General features: G+C 35.3%; 1 protein-coding gene across 1 annotated transcript in view; it reads left to right on the top strand.

Moving 5' to 3' along the window:
- Window positions 1–23,436, top strand: part of ANKS1B (ankyrin repeat and sterile alpha motif domain containing 1B) — a 407,884-nt gene that overhangs the window by 189,957 nt on the left and 194,491 nt on the right. Inside the window, exons 13-14 of the mRNA XM_031552160.1 lie at window positions 2,801–3,384; window positions 5,376–5,448. Of these exons, the coding sequence (XP_031408020.1) occupies window positions 2,801–3,384; window positions 5,376–5,448 (657 nt within the window). The remainder of the gene's footprint in view (window positions 1–2,800; window positions 3,385–5,375; window positions 5,449–23,436) is intronic.

Raw genomic sequence — 23,436 nt, 5'->3', positions numbered from 1 at the left:
CAGCCTCACTTTATAAAGATACATGAATTCATATTTGTGAACTATGTGAATAATGATCATCATAAAAATTTTCATGAGCTGCTGATAAATTTGTCATTTTAAGAAGCGTTTCAATGATATGCAGTAATAAGTGCAGGTATGCAGGCAATAAGTCTACCCTTTTTGTACAAGGAGAATATAACATGTTGAATTGCTTCTCTTTCACTATGCAAACTTCAATCTGAACACTAAATGAAACAAGCAGTTGTTTCATTTTATTTTTTTTTTAATAGTAGGTGATTATGTAAAAAGTGAAAAACAGTGTTAACACAGAAGACTAAATGTTACACAGGCAATGTTTCCATCTTTCCTGTCTTAAAGTATTTGCATTTACATCTTGATGCCCTGTTGTTTTTCTAAAGGTGAAAGTTAGAGGTACAATAATATACATATTCTTATGTGTGCAATGCAGTAACTGTACTTAAAGATCATGCTGCACTCAGTATGTTTATAATTTTTCTATCCATTGCAAAAGTCTTCCACTTCAAATAACATAATAACTGAAAATAATATTTTGATATGGTGTCACTGCACCACTGCTGTAAAGAAATGATATACACTTTTTAGTGGTCACTACATATATTTAATGACCACAGAAGAATGAGATTACTCAGGAACAATTTTTGTCTATAGGAGTAATGTAAACAAAATCAGGACATGAGATGATATTAGCACTGAACAGTCTGTACTGTTTAATTTTTATGTGGATTTTGGCAAGATTTAGCTAAGACCAAGTAGTACCCACTTAGACAGTGCCAGGATGTAGCTTAAGTTATAGCTGAGGTTGGAGACCATTCCCAATTACTGGATGTGCCAGCTGTCTTGGAGGTTAAACAAATAATTTTTCTAGATCCTAAGAATAGAATTATCCATTTTTACTAGTGTACTTGTTTACTAGTATATATGTAGAAAAGATATTACTGAAGTTTGTGTAGATATTAGTGAAATCCTTGACGTACAAGTATATGTCTTTTCTTTTCCCTGATTTACTCTTCCTTTTTTCTTTCCCAAAAAACACTTCTGTTTCTTAAGTGAATCCAGCAGACAGCTCTAAGTCTTGTCTCTGAAACAGTGGAATAGAATTCAGTTGATTATTAAGATGTCTGAGTGGAGGCATCTGATTATAGTCACTGGTAATCTAATCGATATAGTTAATAGAGAGTAATAAAAATAGTAACAAATGTGAAGTAAATAGATGAGTAAATAAATAAATAAGAGAATATAATAAATAAGTAGGAGTAAATAAATGTGGAGGGGGTTGGAAATGCATGATCCTTCAAGTCCCTTCCAACATGGGCCATTCTGTGATTCTGTGTGGTTCTGTAACACAGAGTATTACTATACAGAAAATAGCAATACAGAGAGTAATTCACTTGACCACAGTATTCAGTGTGTGGCACCACTATCTAGGATCTACTGACTGTCTAACTGGTCAGAGGCTACGGTGGAAGCTTGCATACTTAGTCTTACAAATATGTAAAAAGAGATGTCTTAATCTGAAGTTGAATCTCAGCTACTGAATTTTTCATGAAAATGAAAATCATCAAAATAAATCATTACATCATTAATATCTTTCATGCCACCTTCACTTTCTAAACTGTAGACCTGCAATTAATCCAGCAATTTTCAGTGATGAAAGAAAGTAAGAATGTCCTAAGTCCTCCTTTTCCCATGCAGATCTTTTAGCAGGTAATGGAAAACTCACATTACTTGGAAATTATGACACAATACTGTGTTTGAATCCTTCTGGTGGTTCTTGCTGTGCATATAGTCCTACAGTTAAGAGTCTGCTATATGTTTGTGCAACTTCTAGCAAGAATGAGGTGTCATCTCTCATGAAGTAGTTTCTGAAGATGCAACTGTTAGTGAGGATACGGTTATTTGGAATAGAATATGCTAACTTAATGCCACATCAATGCAATGATGTTATCCATAGGAACACTTTAAATGATTAATTAGAAAAAAGGTTGAAAAAGGTCTCAGTAATTTTCTTCTGGTCCTTACGGAAACAGATAGAAAAAAAATATGTACACTGAGAATTCTGTCAAAAAGTATATTTTTCAGTAGCACTCTCTTTTTCTGCTAAATTTTTATAAAACTTGGTTCAGTTTTTAAAGAAAAAATCTTGATTTAAAACTATTTTACAAAGATTTCTATAATTCTGAAGCTATACCTGTAAGTTTCTTGAAATAAAAATACTCAGAATCTATTCTTTAGAGAGTGTAAAAAGGCACAATGGAGCAAATTCACTGTTTTTTAATAATGACTATTAAATTGGCTATTAAAAAATAAATTAGCAGTCCTGGCAATACAGATTCTTTGTGTTTTATTGCCTAGTAAGGAACTAGGTAATTCATTATACAAAGTTGTATATTTTGAACGCATTTCAGTTCAGTAACTAATTAAAAGAGACACCTCAAACTGATAAAATAGGAATGAACTGCTTTATTTTATAAATCTACTTTTTCCTGGAATGTACGTGTAATGCTGAGTAGTTTTGGCTGTCTTTCAGCCAGTCAGGATAAATTAAGCAAGTTCAAGGAGAGAATTGCTTTTTTAAGAGAATAATAAATCAATTCTTCTTGTATCTTTTCTTTCTGAATAAAAACAAAACAAAAAAAAAAACACAGGAAGCAAAAAAAAAAAAAGTAGATTTTGCAAAGTAAGTTTTTCATTGCTTATGGTATTTTATCATCCCGTTTTGTTGTTGTTGTTGTTGTTGTTGTTTTCTTTCCTTACAAGATATTCTCTTTCATTTCAGAGCGTCTTTGTCAGGGAGAAACGTCCACTGAAAGTGAGCTTCCTGAAGGTAACCCTACTGAGCAGTTTGCGGGCTTACTTCATGGCTCATCACCTGCATGTGACCCACCTGATAACCCACTCCAGCTGTACAGCAAGAGAAACCAGTGCAGTAGTCCACTGGACAAAAGCATTTTGAGCAAGAGCACAATGCAGCAGATGCAGCTACGGAAAGAAAGCAACACTGATCCTCCTGTTAAGAAAAAGAAGCCACCAGTTGTAAACAGAACCATATTTCATTCTAAAACTAAACCAGTAGAAAATCATACACTGGTTGGCACATCAACGAGGATAAGCGAACAGTGGGTGATTACTACTGGAGGATTTGTTGAGCGAGCATGCACACTTGGGAGAATACGATCTTTACCAAAGACTTTGCTTGAAATGCATTTGTGCAAAAATGTTTCAAAATCTGATTCTAATCTTATCACCCATCCACCAAGTGGCAAAAAAGCAAGAAGCAACTGGAGTGAACCCACACCAAGTCAACAGTGCTCCAAAGGAAATTCTGAGAGAACGCCTTCCTTCACATCAGAATGGGAAGAAGTAAGTTTTGGCCATTTTTAAGAACAAGCAAATATATAGTGTTGTGAAAATACTGTTATTTTTTCCATTTTCGAGATTAAATAACAAATAGATCTTCCACATTACAAATCCTGAGAATATACCATAGTGTAATGCAAAGTAGTTCGACAGCTGGCACAAAATGCCAGACATTTTTATTCAAAATGCTGTATTTTTAATGAAGTCTATTGTTTCCATAGTGAATGAAGTCAACTAGAAGTAATGCTATAATTTGTTGTGACATTGAATTTATTTTCCACTAAAGCCTTCACCACTGACACTAATAAAATTGGAAGAAGTATTGTAGCAATGGCCATTATTTATATGTTCACTAATTATTTCCCACCACCGCAATGCTTCCCAACAAGAGACACGAGAAAACAGCAGGAATAGAGTCTAAGATTTTTGGTTGATTTTTCATTTCCCAAACCCTCTATGAATAACACACCCTCTAATGGTATACAACATTTGGCACACATTTGATTCTTGTGTGATGTGGGAATACACTTGTAGCTACAATGAACTCAGGGCTATTAAGATAAATTTCTGCCCTGACTCTATGATACACATGCTTGCTCATACAAAAGACTTTATTTTATTTTTACAGCTTGGTTTAAAGAAAGTTTTATACAGTTTTCTCCTAACTTTTTTTCTTTCTACTGTGCTAAGATTCAAAAAATGTAAGCAATTCTTCATAGACATGAAAGCTCAAATATTTCTGAGGTAGATCAAGAGTGTGAAGTGTTTTATGTTTACTGCTATTACAGAGAAGCAAGCATTTATCTTTAAAATGACTGCTGTGGGACTGTGTATGTATCTCCAGAGTACCCTTTTATTTCAGGAAAAAAATAAAATAAAAAATAGAGTTTGTGTACTTGATTCTTTTCTAGGAAAATGTTTCCAGCTCATTTAAATGACTGGGTTAATAAGATATCTGAAGGTAATTTTTGTTTAAAGGAGAAACTTTCTCAGTGGAAAAGTACTTAGGATGAGATTGTGATTTTATTAGCCTAGTTATGTTGAAATCTTGAAATTAGTCAGTTTGCTTTTTCTGGAGTAGTTCAATGTTTTGTTGTTCTTAAATTAAGAAAAATGCAATTTATCAAAAAGTAGGTATGAATTCTAAATCTGCAGATTCTTACATAAATCCCAAATTTTCTCTTGGCACCTGTGACAAATACATAGTATTAAAAAAGGAGTCAGTTTTCCCAGTAATCCTAGCATTAATGTTGGTAGAATCTAGTTCACTGTGTCTGCCTTCTAAGACAACCTTAGATTTTTTAGTTTTTTGTGTGTTCTGCTCTTATAGAAAATATAATAGGTATACATTCAGACATAGTCTGTACAGTGTAATTTAGAATTATGCAAATAAGCTTTGGGATGAATGTAGTGCTGTTTCACAAGTGGTACATGTGGGCACAGCTACATTTCATACCTATGCCAATGGCCTTGGGGCAGACAGAAAAAAGGGAGCTAGGAAGTTTTCTGGAAATCTTAATGAGAATGATTTAGTACTCTATAACGCACAAAAAATATTTTTATGCATTAATATTACTGCTTAAGTTGTCTTCTAATGAATTACATCAACCATCAAATAAAATAACCCTATACAATTAAAATCTATTCTGACAAAGATTTTAATATATGCTTTTTTCTCCTTTGTATCCCTGTACAGAAATATGACAAAGTAGTTTCAAAAACTGAGATGACCCTAATCATCAGTAGGACAGGAACTGTAGGTAAAGAAACATTAGTTTCATCAATTTCGAACTTTAGCTTTCAATGCGTTCAAATATGTTGCAAAATAAAAATTGAAGTGGAGAAGTTAGTTGTCATCATTTCATTTTTGCCTTGTTCAATTTGCTTATACTGTTGCCTTAATGAGAGTAATAATGCCGGAATTTCACACATGAAAACCCAAAAATAATGAAGATGACACTCATCAATTGTTTTCACTGTTCATTTTTTTGTAGATTGATAAAATCATGAGTTCCATAGATGCTGGAATTAATACTGGACTTGGAGAGATGAATGATCACATTACAAGTAAGGAAAAACAACTAACTCTTGTTTAATTATTAGTTGTCTATAGGGAAAGCACAGATAAGATATTGCTAAGTAACCTGCTGTGTTGAAATCATTTGAAAGTATTTGAATAACCATGAACAGAATCAATGTTGTTTACTTTTAGAGATGCATTAGGACCAGTATCCTGGAGCTGTTACTTTAAATAGCATATTGGAATCATTAATGTTGTTTTGAAATCTTATCAGAAAAATGCTTCTTATAATGAAGCCCTTCTACTAGAGAGATATTTTCCAATCTTTTTTTTTAATTTATTCATTTTTTTTTTTAGTGATAGGATACTCAGTGTATATGTAGTCCAATAGCTGCTGTCAATCCAAAAAGTTGGATAGGCTGGATAGCTGGACTGAATAGAATGCAGTTCAACAAGACCAAGTGCCAGGTCTTGCACTTTTCCCACAAGAACCCCAGGAAACGCTACAGGCTAGGGCAGAATGGCTTCCGACTGTGTAGGGGAAATGATATGGTGGTATTGGTTGATGCTCGGCTGAGCATGAGCCAGCAGTGTGTGCAGGTGGCTAAAAAGGCCAAAGCAGCTGAGGGAACAGATTGTTCAGTCTGGGGAAGGGGAGGCTCAGGGGTGACCTTATCACTCTCTACAACTACCTGAAGAGAGGTTGTGGTGAGGTGGGTGTCACCCTCTTCTCCTATGTAACTGTCAGTAGGACTAGAGGGAATGGCCTCAAGTTGTACCAGTGGAGATAGAAGTGGACGTTAGTAAAAATTCCTTCTCAGAGTCAGGTGCTCAAACAGGATGCCTAGGCAGGTGGTGAAGTCAGCATCTCAGGAGGTGTTCAAGAAGCACTGAGATGTTGTACTGAGGGACATGGTTTAGTGGGAAATATTGGTGATAGGTGGATGGTTGGATTGAGTGATCTTAGAGGTGTTTCCCAACCTCGGTGATTCTATGATTCTGTGATTCTATATTATCTAATACTGTTTTGAGCAAATATTTGGCACAGTACTAAAAATGTCGCTGACAAGCCAACGACTGGTGTTTGCAATGATGGGAGAATTTGCAGCCTTCCCTACTGTGGTGAATTCTAAGAACTCTAAGTTATGAATAGCTTGCTGGTGTGTTAGCAAAAATCTGTGCAACTGTGCTGATAAGAATTTTGTAAGTATTTTACTGTGTGTTTTTCCTAGATGATGGAAAGAAAACTGACAGGCATGAGTGAATAAGTTGGTCTGGAGGCATAGTTATGTTAACTCACCTATACCAGCACATCCCTGAGGCACAATAATGTTGACTCGCTTGTACTGGCACATTTCTGCTAGCAATTCCATGCAATTCCACAGGTTTGTGTATCAGTCAGAGGACTATGTACACATCTTATTACTTAAGATTAAAAAAAAATATTTTAACAATCATCCATTTCACGAAGCATCATATCTGTGCCAGATAAAACTGTCATCAATTAGCAGTGTTGACACAGCTACTTTAATGTTTTCTGGACAGTGAGAAGGGAATCTAGGAAAATGAATAAATAATTGATTTGAATGCAAATACAATTGCAGATGCAGATTTTGTTTTGGTAAAAAAGGGAGGAAGCAGTATAATGCAAACTGCTAGGCATATTGTCCTGGAAGACTGTTTTTTCCTTCTGAAACTTGTAGTGTTGGTAGGAAGAATTATTCATCTCTTAGCTTTATGTTTGGAGATGGTAGCTTCTGAAGATATAAGAAATTCAGGATTTGCTGCTTATTGTTTTTTATTCTGATAATACACAGGCAATGCACTCAAAATCAGGCCTCTATTAAGAAACTGTACAACAAGTAAGGGCTGTGCTTGAGACGAAAGCAAAGATATGAGTACGCGGATTTGCATAAGTAGGGATATGCAAGCATTATTCTGTCCCTTCCTTTGACTAGCCACCATTTCTTTTACTTGTAATATCAAAAAAAATCTCACAGCAACACTTGTCATCAGGCATTTTGTGGCTTCTGTATGCATTATTTTTCTTGGCATTGAAATATGGCATTTGGTTCTTCAGCTCTTTCAACTGGCAGATCTTTTGGTTTCTTTCCCCAGAAGGGACTCTTAACTTGCAACTTTCCTGTTCAGCATGCAGCTGCCTGCAAACCTATATTTTTTTCCTTTCTGTCATCTCCTAATGATCTTCAGCTTGTTTAGAATTATGATCTGATTTTGCTCTTAATGATGAAATCAAGTTATATGTATTATGAATCAAACCAAAACTACATTTCTGTAAATGTAATCAACACACAGACTGTAATGAAGACATCTCTTTTGGTTGTATTTCCTTTCAGTTGCATGTTCCTCAGAGTTCTTGCCCAATTCTATGCAGATTTGATGTTGTCTGGATCCCAGTGCATTTTATTTAGTTTTATCTGCCCAAGTGCTGTAGCTCTGACGTAAACTCCATCTCAGAACTTGACATTCACCTTTTCTCTTCCTAGCTCTGTGCTAATATTTCAGATTATGTGGCCTATAACTTGGAAGGAAAACTAAGTATTATCAGATAGCAATCTGAAATACTTCATCTGTTTACATATAAATATATGAGTTTTGGTAGCTGTATTTTTTGTATATATACATACTAAAAAGTTAACAATGCATTATTTAATGTTCAGGCTGTACAAGTGAAGAAGATTTCTGTTCATGTAGACCTGAAACCAGCTAAATTATTGAGCATTGTTTTTAGGAAGCTTCACTTTCCTTGTCTAATGTATTTAGAGAAGAAGTGTTGACATTATTTTAAAAATACAATGTGTGCCTTAAGATCTTCAACATGCTATTAGTTAGAGCTATTGAATATCAATTGGTATCCCTGAAAGCAAAGAAGAATATGGTTGTTCTTGGTACAAATCCAAAACTATAGGACTTGATAGTAATTAGAGATTTGGTTATTGTGGCAGTTGTTGGAAAAGAAAGGTAACAAGAAAAACAAGTCTCAAGGAGGGAGATGTCAATAAATAAAGGGAATTTATTTATGAAAATCTCTAAGACGCAAGTTTTCCTGGAAGTGTTGAAGGCTGGGTTGGATGGAATCTTGAGCAACCTGGTCTAGTGGAAGATGTCCCTACCCATGACCAGGAGGTTGGAAGTTGATCATCTTTAAGATCACCCAAACCATTCCATGATTTGTGAAATTTTTGAGTTCTTCAACAGAACACTACTAAAGGCATAATTACGAGGCTACATTAGTTGGAAAAAAAAAAAAAAAGTAGTAAGTAAACTAGTTTGCATAAATTGTCTCATTTTCTTTCAACTTAGAAATAACGAGAAAAATTTCTCTTTCTGCTAAAGATAGAATAATAATGCAAGCATGTACAGACAAGTCAGAGGTGCCAAAGCACTCAGTGAGACGCAACTAGCAAGATAAATAAAGATTTAATATAATTATACTGGTATGTTAATAAGGAGAACAACAAAGAAATCTTTGGCACCTTCGTACTTGGTACTGTAAGAAGGGGAAAGCTGCTTATAGTAGAAACAGAGAAGGCAAAAATGTACAATAACCTTTTATCACACACTACCCGAAAATATCATCAGTGAGCATATGGCATGCACAGCTAATCCAAGGGCTAGAACCTTAATGGTAGATAAGGAAAGAGCAGGATTTTTTAGCTTAGATATCTTAAAGATGATTTTATTAACTTCATTTTGTGTTTCATAACTGTCTGAAATAAGCTTAGACCCAACAGTGGGTTTTTTTGAGAATTTTTGGAGGATGGTTGAGTTACCAACAGACTAAAGGAGGATAATGTAGAGCTTATATTTAAAAGGGGTGAGGAAGGAGAATGTGAGGAATTATTTTCGATTCATAGAAGAGTTGCTGAATGAATGAAAAACTTAATATAGAAAATAGCAATGAGATAGGTAGCAGACAACATGGATTTGTCAAGAAAAAATAGGTTTTGGTAAAACTAACCTTATCTAGAGTCAGTTGAATGGATTGGGTTTTAAGTCCTTTCAACCCTTTCTGTAATTAATCTAGTTTGATAATATGATTTAGATTGAACCCATCTAGAAAGCGGAATTTAGTAAATTGAACAGCTGTCCTTTTTCTTTTTTTTCCAGCATAGTAGATACTTCTACTGATTAGTAACATATATTTTGCAAAGGATTTAGAAAAGCTAATATCTTTAAATATCAGCCATCTGCACTTCTCTGGTAAAAAGAAGAAACACTTCAATTTCATATTTTCTTTGCCTAATTATAAACACATTTTTCTAGAATAAAAATCTCTTTCAAGGCATGCTAAGCAGTATTTCTGTTAGTTGGAGCCCAGTAGCTGTTCAGATGTATGTGATTCAGAGGTTATTCTGCAAGTCATTAAAAAGGGAATGATCAAGGAGTTTTCTACTTTGGAGATAACTTTTCAGCATGGGTAATGGCTATCATATCATCATGATTAAAGTAAAAATTGCTTCAAACCAGAGTAATTAAAATAAGGACAAGGAAAATAATTATGAAAAGTAATTCCCACATCAAGTCAGTCTACAATCAGCTTAGGACTGAGCTTGCATGTTCTAGCACATGGAGGCTGATTTACAATCTCATAATTCTGTTAATGATTAATTACTGTTTGGATACTGTCCATATATACAATGTAAGTGCACTGTAGTCAAGTTTTCTTTGCTTAATTGAACACGTCCCTGTCCCTGAGTCCCTTATTGTATCTAGAGAACTGTATTCAGTTATGAGCCCCTCACTACAAGACATGAAGGTCCTGAAGCATGTCTAAAGAATCAAAATAAAGCTGGCAAAGGTTCTGAAGCACAAGTCTTATAAGACAGGCGGAGGGAACTTAAATTCCATCTGGAGAAGAGGAGGTTCAGGGGAGACCTTATTGCTCTCTACAACAACCTTGGAAAGCAGTTGCAGTGAGGTGGGGGTCGATTTCTTCTCACAGGAAACAGCAATGGGATGAGAGTAATAGCCTCAAGTTGCATCAGAGGAGGTTCAGGTTGGTGTTAGGAACCATTTCTTGGTAGAAAGAGTGACGATACATTGTAACAGGCTTTAGGATTAGGATGGTGGTGGAGTTACCATCCTTGGAGATGGTAACTTAGACTACCTGAATGAATGCTTTTCAAAGATTAGTATTGAATTACAGTAGAATATGAAGAACTGTATTAGAATGTATTTTGTGGTATAATTTCTTTGATCATTCTTACAGGGATGCAAGTTAGAAGCATTCATCACAGAATAGCTTTTTCTGTGTTTGTTTTATCTTGTCTACTGATATGACCAAAGCTATTATCAATGATTCTCACTCTTAGTATAGAGAAAATTATGAGAAATTTTCCACTTCAAGTTTGTGCGATATGTGAGTTTGAGAATTAAGGTTATGAAAGTAAAGTAGATATGACTTAACTAGAAAAGGAAAAGATGGACCACAGCCAGAAGAGCTGAGTGAGAGGAGTTAGAGTTCACATTATGCCCTGTACAACTCTAACATGTAATAGAAATTGAACAGATCTTGGAGTGCCAAAAGCTACGTGCTCAGTTTCCTCTGTTTCTCCCATCTGCTTCACTGCCACTGTTCAAACAGGAGACCTTTATCTTACCTAGAACTCTGCCTATCAAAGCTGATGTTTCACTCCAGAGAAGTCCAACTTTATTTTAGCAAATGAAGACTTGTTAGGCTGGCCCTTTTCTGTTTGCTGCCATATGGTTGCAGTTTTGGCAAAGTGGTCTTCCTCCAAAGCTGTTAATATCCTCCCTCCTCAAGGGCAGAAAAAAGATAAAATATAAGTACTTAATTAAGGCAGAATTTTAATTAGATATGTGTAGGCATGTTAGCATAAGGCAATTTTCACAGCAGTAAGATATATATTTGAAAGTATGTACTTCAATTGTAATTTAGTGTCTATTTTGTCCAGTTTCTTCTCTGTTTTAAAGCTTTATGTGGTTAGACTAAGTGCTGTGATAAATTGGGTCAATTCATGGATTTTAATAAAAAGAGCCATTCACCCTCTCACAAAGTGGGAGCCCTCTTAATCTTATAGTTTTAAACCCACAACTCTGACTTTGCAATAGCCAACCATAATAACTAGACTAAAATAAGGATAACATCACTTCCCTCCCAACTCCCACCTTGTCACTGAAGCTGATATGTTGTGCAAAAAGATCAAAATATCTCTAGCATCATAAAAAGGGAAAAAATATCCAGAGGGATCCTGACTTTTTAACTGATAGAAAATGGACTTGATGAGAGCTGAGAGCTCCAGCAACTTGTCTCTCCTCCCAGTGCTGTTTGATGCTTCAATAGCAAATGCGTATACAGTTTGAAATTTTTGAACTGCAAGTCTGTGAACTCTTTATCATCACTTATAGGACTGTGCTGTAGGGAATAGGCTCCTATCTTTGAGTCTGATTCTGCACTTCCAACTCCAAAGTGAACAGTGGATTTTAAATCAGAATAGCAGAATCACTGGCAGGAATTTAAGCAACTAAAGTCAATATGAGATGCTATGGAAGGGGGAGCCGATGCTTATTTTAGACAAAACCATTTTCAGGCAGTCACATTCTCTTACAAATAGTGTTTGTGTGTGTGTTCATCCAAATTGTGTCCACGGTCACTTGGACCCCACATAGAAGAAAAAAGATGCTCATTATTGTATTCTTATCATATCTGTTGGTTGCTTTTGATTAGCAATAATTTTTTTGGATCAATCTTTAGGAATCAATAGTTGCTGTGGTGTGATTGTTTGATTCAGAAGTTTGCTCAGTGGTGCTCATTGTTTTTCCTTTGTTGTCTTGGACTAGGGCTAGAGATTGTCTTTCTTTTGAAATAACAAGGAGAGAAATAAGATGTGATGTTCTGCAATGTTGTTGTTATCTTCCTGTGTAGTCTGTAGAGTCTTCTGCTAACAAATGATCTGTGCTCTTGTTTTATTAGAGTGCATCCCTTTTGTCTTGATAAAAATGTAATTCTTAGTGTTTTACCCCTGTCAGTTATGTGCTCAGTTATGAATGCAGACCATGCTCGCAACCCTTTCTACCACTATTTCTTCTGGTGCTTTCATACACGCATTTCTATTCACCACATCATTCATATGAATCTTCATATTTCTTTCACAAATCTCTGCATTTCAGATGATCTCAATGGTAATTGAGGTTCATGTGATTGACAAGGTTACAAGTAGTGGAGAACAGAAGTCATCAAACTGTAAATTATCTAGAAGTATTTTTGACATTTATTTACTGAGAACATGATAGTCGTAATGAATTTCATTCCACTGAACTTACCCAAAGATCATATAAATTCTCCAGAAGAAATCATAAATAATGGGATTAGTGTTCTGTTGACTACTGCATTGTAAAAGCCTAACAAAAGATACAGATGCATCTGTTTTAATGATCCATTGAATACCAAAATAAACCTTACAGATGACTAGGCAAACTCAGGATAATTGTAGAACTTTCAGCTATGCTTTATAGTAAATGTAATGGGAGTTGGATGTAAAAAGCAGCAAGCATTTCTTTTATTTTTGGAGATTCATTGACAATTTTAATTTGTAGTATGTTAAAGGTAGCTTTCAGCTGTATGCTCTTCTTATACCAATTAATCAGAGCTGGTTTTGCAACATCTTACTAAAAATGAAAGCATAGATTAAATTGAAAAGGCAGTAAAAATGTAGGTAATCAGGTTGTTTTTAACCACATACGCTATAACTCAGTGAACTTTCTTTTTGCACTTCCACTCTCACTACAAGTATCTACCAACACATACCTTTTTTGTGTCCATACTTTTTGTGTCTTCTATTAGACTTTTTCTAACACTATTTGCAAAGCAATTCCATAATTATATTCACAGATTTGAAAAAAAAAAAATCATTTCTGGAATATATCTTCTAGAAAGAATAGAGGCTATTAATAACAAACAAGGACGCGTAAGAAAATAGAACAACAGTATATAAAGATTATTGATGTTTATTAGTGAATAAATGTAAAGCCTAGTTCTTTACAATTCTTTTGTTGTTGTTGTTGTCTATTTGTGACCATCAGATTGTCTCATTAAGATACACTGTAATATAACTACTTGAGAAGTGGTGTGAAGTTTAAGCATATTTGGAAACAGCAGTACAGAAAATCACCTTTAAATGAATTTAAAAGTTATTTACACTTTTAAAAGTTTGAATGTATTTGCCTATTTGTCTATCACGTTGCTTTACAAAATTGAATTGACGAGAACAAAACTAATCTGAACTATAATTAATTGATTGTGTAAGCATCTTCAAAAATAATATTTCTCACCTAATCACCAGGGTTCTATTTATAGCAAATGGGCCCCTAATCTTTAAGTCTATTTGAAAACCTTTCTGAGGATCATGATATTAATACTCCAATCTACTCACTGTCAGATCTACCTGACTGAGTTGTATGAATTGTATCTTTTTGTACCATAGGGCTAAACACTGCAGAGCTATGTTTATATAGGAGATTGTTTGGAGACTTCAGAACATGAAGCAATGGCTTAAAACATTTTTTAAGTTATTTCCATTAGGCACGAGGCCTTGCCTTTTTCTTCTCTGAACCATTTCAGTTCACAGGAAGTATTGAGAATCTGTGTGGTTTCCACAAGGATAGTTTGTCTGAATTTTAGAATTAGAAAATTAGAATCATAGAATCCTTAGTGTTGGAAGGGACTTTTCAAGATCATCTAGTGCAATCTGGCCTTGAAAATCTACAGGGACGGGGCATCAACCACATCACTAGGCAACCTTTTTCAGTGCATCTCCACACTCACTTTAAAAGACTTTTTCCTTATATCTAACCTAATCTAGCCCTCCTTAAGCTTGAAATTAATGTCAGAATATTTGCTGGTGTGCTTAAAAAGTGACAAGCTAATGGTGCTCTCATTTTATAATGCTCTCATAAGTATTGCACTGTAATTCCAGAGGATAAGAAACATTTATTTCAAGCTCTGATAAATTATATGAAAAGAAAATTATCAAATTAATTGATATTTTTATGTTCAGCTTTCTTCTTGCAGTTTAATCTGGACCTTGCAACTGTGTGATCATTTACATCCATGTGTATTAATTTTGAATTCATCCAATGTCACTGAATTGAAGAGCATTTATTTCTTAAAATCAATTTTAATATCAGCAACAAAATGTATGCAGAATAGGAATTAGCACCTCTGTGGAGCTAAAAGCATCTGTTGAAAAATGAGGCTTTCACAGTCTGTGGCCAGGCAGTACTCTAAAGAGAGCAGAATATTCCAAAATTCTAAAATAGATTTTATGAAAAACATAAAGTGATTACCAAGAATAAATCTCTAAAATTTTATTGATTATCTTGGTTGGTTATTTATCTCAGACAAAATTAATATTACTCTTTACTTGACCACCAAATACATGAGAGTTGGTGATTTTCTGGTCAGTAAGTCCACGAGGGAGTTTATTTTTCATAAGATATATAAATATCTAAGTCTGCTAGAACTGAATTAATAACAGTATCCTGAAAATTCGGTTGATTCAGTCATCTTTCCTTCTTAATCTAGTACTCTTCAGACTTAAATAGACATGAATCCTTGGAAACTCACATTTCTAGTAATCACAAGATCATCACATGCTAGTTAAAAATCTTTGGCTTATTATAGATGTTACATTGCAGAATTGTTTCTAGATTTAGTTCCATCTACAGAAAAATAATTAATTTAAGAAATTGAACTAACTAATGTATATTCATTTGCTTTCTAACCCCGGCTGTTGACCTGAATTTGTGATCATAACACTAGAATCTTTGTCTTCTTTCCTTGTCATTTATTCAGGAAGAAAATATATTTGAGTGCCTTAAAAACTTTCAAGAATTATTTGCTTTAATATTTGCTACCTCTACTTCCTTACTTCACAACCTGTGATGTGAGAAACTTTCCAAATCTTTGTTTTTCTACTTTTAATCTCTGTTGCCTTTAGCTCTTCATTGCAACTCTTAAAGGATTGAAATTAAATTACTGTTTGCTAATATGAATTAGCATTAAATGCTAATAATGGCATTTATTGTAAAGCTGTGAACAGTTCTGATATCTACGTCTAAAGTATATTTATTATTCATGACCATGCATGCATTTGGATAAATATTTTATATGTATTCAGCAATTTGACTGTTTTTCTACTTATGGGATGTGATGGACCACCTCAGTTACTTAACAATACTTCTGTTGTCTGGTAGGCTATTTGAAATGTTTTAGAGAGTGTAATTACAAAGAATAAATTGTTTTCTTGGTACACAGATCCCCTTATTTGCAGATATATAGCATTCATACAGAGACCAATAATTCCTCTCAAATTTATGCAAGCAAAAATATATGTTAATGAAAATTTCCAAACAGTGAATATCAGGCAATGTGGCTGAACAGCTCACAACTAGAATTTAAGATAATTTAAGAAGAACTGTAAGTGTTGTTTTCAATTATTCAACTAGCTCTAGTTTTGATCTTGTTTTAGTATAGGAAATTATCATCATCGTGTTATAAAATGTTAGTCAAAGCAGTTTGACTCATACATTTTCAGTTAATCTACATCTTGTAGGACCACTTGAGCTTCTGCTGACATTCATTAGCTCTAATAAAGGAGTGATGGAAGAAATGATGCCTGGAAGATAGTTAGTAAACCTGTCTGTGAAGTTATATTCCTATCATTTCAATTTCTAATACGAAACATCACACAATAATAAGTTTAATGCCATGAAAGGTGTTCAAACTGTCTGTAGGCATCAGTGCAGACTCCTGAAACATGATCCTAGGCTCCATCTGTGGATAGGAGAGGACAATTCAGAGTTTCTGCTCCATTGGTGGGAGAGTTAAGAAGCCAAGTGTGAAAGAGCTCACAGAGAGGATGAGCAGAGTTTATGTAACTTCATCCATATGCAAACAGTCCAGTGAATTGTCAGCATGCTCACCCACTCATGTAATTTCTTTATTGTTCATTGAAAAATACTGCCATTTTCTTTTGGTATTACAGACTTTTCTGGTAAAGGAGCAACATTATTTAAGGTGGTCTGATTTAGAAGTTTTTGTGTAAGACAAGTTCCTATTGAGACCTTTTGTAAGGGAGAGTGGACCAGTCATTCTCTAGTGTAGCAAGCTGTGCCCTCACTCATTGGGTGTAGTCCCACAGAGCCAGGAGCTGGTAACAGGCTTCATCAATAGCCCAGATAACAGGAATGACTAGGGTCCACATTGTGAGCCTACCTTGGCACAAAAATGGATGAGGTCTGAGACAAGAATGGAGAGAAGGCTATAACGTGGATTCCTAATTAAAGAAGGAGGCAGGACTGAAAATTGGACCAGAAAACAAACAAACAAACAAAAACAAACAAACAAAAAAACACAGTGTATGCCTGAGAGTGTCTATTCAGAACGTGAAGTACCTGGTATTAAAGTCCTGTATTGATCTAGGAGATAGGTCCAGAGGCAGGTCTACAGACTTGCCCTGTTGCAGCATCACTTGTGAGGGAACTGATGGCTTCAGACTGAGCCAAAATGTGGTCCTATACCATGGACAGGATGGGAGAGATCCCAGGAGATCACAGGCAGAGACAGCAAGGCTCATTGATGCCCTAAGGATCCTGACGCATCTATTTTTTATTCACTATTATAATTTTGCCGTATCACATCAGTGAAAGTAGTATGTTTTATCTAGTTTATATATTATTTATTTTCTGAGATTTTGAGCATTGCAGAGGAGAAATGGTTGAGGAGTTTTTCATTGCTATTTTTAATAAAGAGCTTCAAGTTTCCTTTGCTCCCATTTAAATATATAATTTCCAGTACAGATTGAGAGTCCCATCTTTACAATAAACTGCCAGTTTATGCCAAAGAGATGTTCTCCTTTATCTAATCATTATAAATATTGAATCATAGAATCATAGAATATCTCAAGTTAGAAGGGACCTGCAACAATCATGGAGTCCAAACCCTGGCTCCACAGAGGACCACTTGAAACTCAAGTCCTATTTAATGAGAGCATTGTATAAACATTTATTGAACTCCAGCAAGCCTTGTGTCATGACCACAGCCCTGGGGAGTATGCTCCAGTTAAGTCAGGACTAATTCAAATGTGTAAACCAAATCTAATCTCAATCTCAGACAAATCACAGGGAACAAATTATCAGAATAAATAACTTAACTTTAAACAAGTATTTTTTTCCCTATTTTAAAAATGTTCAGAAGGGGAAGTGGGGAAAAAGAAATAAGTAAGAGGAAAAGAGACAGATGTGAAACAAAATTGCAGGTTGTTGTAGCTACAGGGGAAGTATGATAAAAGAGCAAACAATCACTATGAACAAGAAGAATAAGTGAAAGTAAAGTTAAATCGGGACTATAGAACAGAAATTATAAAATGAAGATAGAAAGAAAACAAAGGAGAAATGGAATTCACCTGACCAGCTACTGAAAAGAAATCACAGTAAAATCTGCAGAATCTGGGGCAGGGGAGCCTCTGAGCCTAACTAGGCAAAGGAGGGGGTGGAAAAAAGTGGCAAAGTACCTCAGGTTGAATGTGGTGTTTAAAATGATGCCCAAGAAAAATCCTTAAGCCTCCATCTTTTACACTTTCAAGAGTCGTTATTTCAAAGATCTGGCAGTTTCAGTAGCAGGACTCTATGTTTCCACTGTTCTCTATAGGACTTTTCATCAGTTCCCAAGTCCATGAAATTACAGCTGCCATTTACTTCGTGGCTACATTTAACTTCTTGAGATATTTTCATGCAGTAGGTGTTCTTTCAGTCTTTTTAAAACATTTTCTTCAAATATTTCTCTGTAACTCAGTTTTGCTTGTTTGCTAGTCCAGTGTTTGTTAGCACAGAGCTGCACAAAGGTTTCCTCAAATCTAAAATTATATGAATTTGTTTTATGGGGCCAGGAATTATAGCTTAAAGTGTTAGGCTTATGTAGCATTTCTAGCAAGTCAACACAGTATACATTTATGTATGTGCATTTAGTGTGCTAGTTTTTAAAAGTCTGAAGACTTTATTGAATTAAATACAACATTTTGATTGGTCATGGTATCATGTAAATTTTAAAGCTATGTTTTCATCCTGGATGAGAACAGTGAAAATGATTACTCATAGGTGATAAGTGTAGTGCTACTACTATCCTGTAAAAAGTTCCCAAGACAAGCAGGGAAATTGTTCTGAGAAACTAACTTGATTTTCAGAAAATGCTATTAACTTGCATCTAAGCTACAATTATCCTTTAGATTTGAATAGGATTCCTGAAAAAATGTCCGGTAGCTGAAATACCTGTCCAACCAAAGAAAATTATATCAAAATGAGTAATGTCATAGTATAGCAGAGGTCCACTGAGGTTTGGTTTAATGTCACCTGCTCACCACTACCTCCATCAGTAGCAGCTCCGTCCATGCACAAGAAAAAAACAAACAGCTGAATTCCAATTGCATTCTAACTGCAGCTTTCCTGAGTGGACTATAATCACAGTAATCTATTAGACTTGTGATGGAATCCAGAAAGAAGAGAGTCACATTCCCTTCAACTTCTCATTGAACAGAATTATAGTAGAAAAGTGGAAGACGAATCTAGCTTTCTTTCCCTGAAGCAAGTCCAGAAATACACATCATTAGTTTATTCACTAGAATACCCAGTCATGCTAACTCTCCTTTGGCACACACTCTGTTGCAATGTTGAGATATGATTTCAACTGGAGAAAAAGTTATAAATACAAGAATAAAATTATATTCTTCCTGTTGTGTTATGTGAGGCAAAAAGCTTTTATTCACAAAACAACAATTCACGGTATTTAGTATCTAATTCTACTGACCTGCTATATTGCTTGTCAACTGAAAGATTCATTCTTTCACATTGTGATAATCTCTCAGAAATGTTCTGGTCAGTAGCTACTGAAATTCTCCTGTCTTTGATTCTGTAACACCAGAACTACTTAATAATGTTCAACAGGTACCAACTTATGTAAGAAAATAGATTTTATAATGTTAACTGTGGCAGCACCTTCTCTACAAGTAAATCATGACAGTCCCTGTATTTCTTTATTTTCTTCAATAAAAAGAAAGAAAGAAAGGAAGGGAGGGAGGGAGGGAGGAAGGAAGGAAGGAAGGAAGGAAGGAAGGAAGGAAGGAAGGAAGGAAGGAAGGAAGGAAGGAAGGAAGGAAGGAAGGAAGGAAGGAAGGAAGGAAGGAAGGAAGGAAGGAAGGAGAAAAATCCATGGTGCTAACAGTAGAAACAGTAGAAGAGGGGACCATAAATTCCTTAGTATTTAGAGCAAATCTACCTTATATCATGTGCACACTGATATCACAGATTAAGCCAATTCCACCACAACAAGGATATTCTGAGTCTCATTGGGAACAAGACATCTTGTAGAAATTGTTATAGCATACCAGATGGCATCTTTCTTGCAGACATCGCTTGAATGTGCTTCTATTGCCTTGGAGAAGAAAGAACAAAGTATTTCTATCCCTGTAAGAGACTTCCACATCAATTCTTCCATGCAGGAAAGAGTGCATCAGTTTTGGTTAAGGTCTCACAGAAGAATTGTTATGGCATTTGTGTTTTTTGAAATCATAGAGAAGCACAGTGATATTTAAATGTATTGAAGGTGAGACCATATCTTACAGTCCACACCGTGTTTTTCAATATCAGGACCAGCTTTAGGCATAGGCAGAGTAGGCATTGCCTGCTGTAGCACATACACATGAGGCTGGCACTGAATCATAAACTTGAGCAAAATGAAGAGAGAGCCTTCTGGTCTCAAAGCAGCAGCTCCAGGATCCATTTGCAGAAGCTCAGAAAACTTGTCCAACCAGCCCCCTTGCAGTAAGTCTCTTTGACTGGTAAAGGAGATCAAATGAGCTGCAAGTTCATGTAACAGCAGACATGATCCTAATTCCTGCCTCTGCTCTTTGCTTTCTGTGTTACTACTTCTTGGTGCAAAAAGGAGGGAAAGTAGTCTTTATAGATACCAGGATTCTCTAGCATTGAGATGATAGTCACGGATGAAGACAAAGCTGTAAGCTGGGCTGGCCATGTTTCTCTTTATTTTCTTTTCCCATGCCCCCATGCTGAGCAACCTTATGTTGTACTGATGGCTCAGACACGTAGTTAATACTGGCAAGAAATAGCTGGAGAAGAGTGCACAGTGCGACCAACAGTGCTACAGGCACCCAGTGCTAGGGTCAGGGAGACAGTTAAACACAGTACCAATAGCTACATGAAATGTGTCTGGGGAGCCACTCTGAAGTGGAATTTTGCCTACACTGTTGCTAGGCATTGAGCCAAGCACTTTTCATGTACGCTGGCAGTATAACTTCCATGCTGTTTATAGTAAGGTAAGGAAGAAGCAGTTTGACAGTGAAACTGGTGTATTGATTATTGGTTATGCATTACTGTGGGCAGAACATTTTTGTTGATGGAGGACAGTGGATATAGAGACATTTGTGCCTGTGAATTAACAGGAAATACAGGAGTCATCAAGGATTATGCTACATATAATCCTTTGAATGAGTGAGATTACGCTTTACTAGATCTCTTCCCATAATCATTTTTTTTGGTTGGAGGAAATGAACATAACAACATTAGGACTCCTTTTCAAAGAAATTCATCATTTCTCAGTCAACTAAGAAGAATTCAGCATGGTCTTAATTCTCACTGTGCTTGACATAATTCTGTTTCCAGTTTCTTATCTGAACAGCTTGCCCTGCTTTTCAAATTTTCTTGCCCACTATATTTCAATTCAACATTGTTTATCCTCCTCCTTACTGTTTGCTACTGGCCAGGCACAGCCCTAAATGGATTATACTCTAGGTACAAAGATATTTATATTGATACATGGATATATTGATGTAAATATAAGATATTTACAGTAGAAAAACTTTACAAAATAGGGAAGATTTACAGGAATGTGAAGAAATGTGTTTGCATCTCCACGAGACCTACATTCCCATCATTTTGGAATATCTACTTTCTTGAAGAAAAACTGGATAATCCATTAATGTGATTGAAGTACATATAGATATTTGTGCAAACTGTACTTAGCAAAAAAATATGCTCTATATTGTATATATTCATATGCTGTTGATATTAAATTACTCATAAGAGAAGACTCATAAAAGCAATTACAGGTTGACTACCTCCTGGTAAGCCCAGTGAGAGGCCCAGTGAAACTTCTATACTTCACATATTAGTGTTTCAAAGCAGTAGGAAGACTTGGAGTAACATCAGCTCCCACAACAGACTTGTGCTTAGATCCTTTCCAACCTAATGGAAAATCTTCTGGGGCTCAGCTAAAGTTATTCTAAAATCTGTTATGGACTTCAGTTTGTGTGAGATGTTCTACAAATCCAAGCAGCAATATCAGACAGTGAAAGGTTATCTGATTTTTGTTCAAGGACTATTCAGGTTGCTGTACAAACTCTTAGAATATGTTTAATTTTAAATATCCATCTCAGTTTGGAGTACTTTCTGGTATTGCTTGGGAAGCTTCTGTACGTCATTTTCAATTACAATGTGTATCATAACATGTTGGTTAGAATGTAAGTTTGGATTTTTCCAAATTTTATGCCGAGCTATGATTAAGTTCAAATAATATTCTTAAAAGGCTGGATGTGGCTCTGTGCAGCCTGGTCTAGTGGTTGGCAACCCTGCCTGTGGCAGGGGGGTTGAAACTAGATGATCATTATGCTCCTTTTCAACCCAGGCCATTTTATGATTCCATTCTATGATTCCAACAGGAATCTGTATTTCCCTATGCTTGGAATTAAATTCCACCTTGTGCTGGTCATCACTTGAGGTTCATAGTGGACAAAAAAAACAAAGTAAAGTGTTAATGTGTTCAATAAACAAAGTTCTGTTAGAGTTTTTAGAATTATATACTGAATATATCTGTTTTCTGCCTTTTTTGGTTAAGCCCTGTAACCGTTGAGCCTGTTATGAAAAGGAAAAGTTTAGTAAATACTCCTCTGAGAACAAAGGCGTAAAATGTTTCCATTTGAGAAACCACCTCAAAAATTAAACATTGATGGAAGATCTTTCTTGAAGTATTTAATTTCTTGAGCAGGAATTGCTTTTAACTTTTCACTATTTCTTATTTAATTTTTTTCCAGCTATAGTTGATAAAATATACAACACCTATAGCCTTACTAGAAATCATGTCTTGTATGTCTGTTTGCTATCTTTCATGTTTTTGTAAGAAAAAGATATAAACTTAAAATTTTATTTAGTAAAAACATGTTTTTAATTATTCATTTGAATGGTGACCTTTTCAAGTTGAATCATTTTCTGTTGTCATGAAGGTTTTCTTGTGTCTTATAATATTTTACGGTTGAAGAAATCATGCAGATAATTTAATTACTTGGACTAAAACTGTTGTGCAGTTTATGTCTTTTGCTGTACCACAGGAGGGAAACTGGGAAATGTATTCATTATTGATTCATTAAAGGGTTTTGCTTTTATATAATCAGAAATGCGGACCACTACCTATGTTGTATTAAAAAGAGAAAAAGGAATGCACAGTAAATCATGCCATAGGCTATGGTTTATGTATTGTCTTTCCTAATGTCTTGTGAAACGTAAAAACCTACAACAAACAGATATGTAAAGCGTAAGTGGTATAAAGATTCTATTCAGATTTAAGAGCTCTAGGTTGCTTTTGAATCTTGCTATTTTCTGCATTTGTTTTGACTGCTCTCATCATTCAAGATTGACGCTTGGATGGGTGTGTAGGAGGAAGCAGCAGCAGCAGGCTTACAGCTTGCAGACAAAAAAAAAAATCTGCCTTATCTGATGGCTATTATTGAAAATGCGAGGTGTAGCCTAGGCTGGGTAATGAAGGGGAGCGAGCGAGGGGGAGCAAGAAGCATGGAGCTGCATACTGATGAGTGTAGGAGTACTTGATAAAAAGAATTCTTGCTGCTGGCAGTGCATTGCTCATTGTGGAGTATTCCAACAATCACATATAACGGAGAGCTGCTTAGCTGACAGCTTGATATGCTCTT

This window comes from Meleagris gallopavo, chromosome 1, assembly GCF_000146605.3.
Source record: "Meleagris gallopavo isolate NT-WF06-2002-E0010 breed Aviagen turkey brand Nicholas breeding stock chromosome 1, Turkey_5.1, whole genome shotgun sequence".
Classification (NCBI taxonomy): Eukaryota; Metazoa; Chordata; class Aves; order Galliformes; family Phasianidae; genus Meleagris; species Meleagris gallopavo.
The sequence above is the reverse complement of the archived record's forward strand: the minus strand, read 5'-3'. Positions and strand labels throughout refer to the sequence as shown.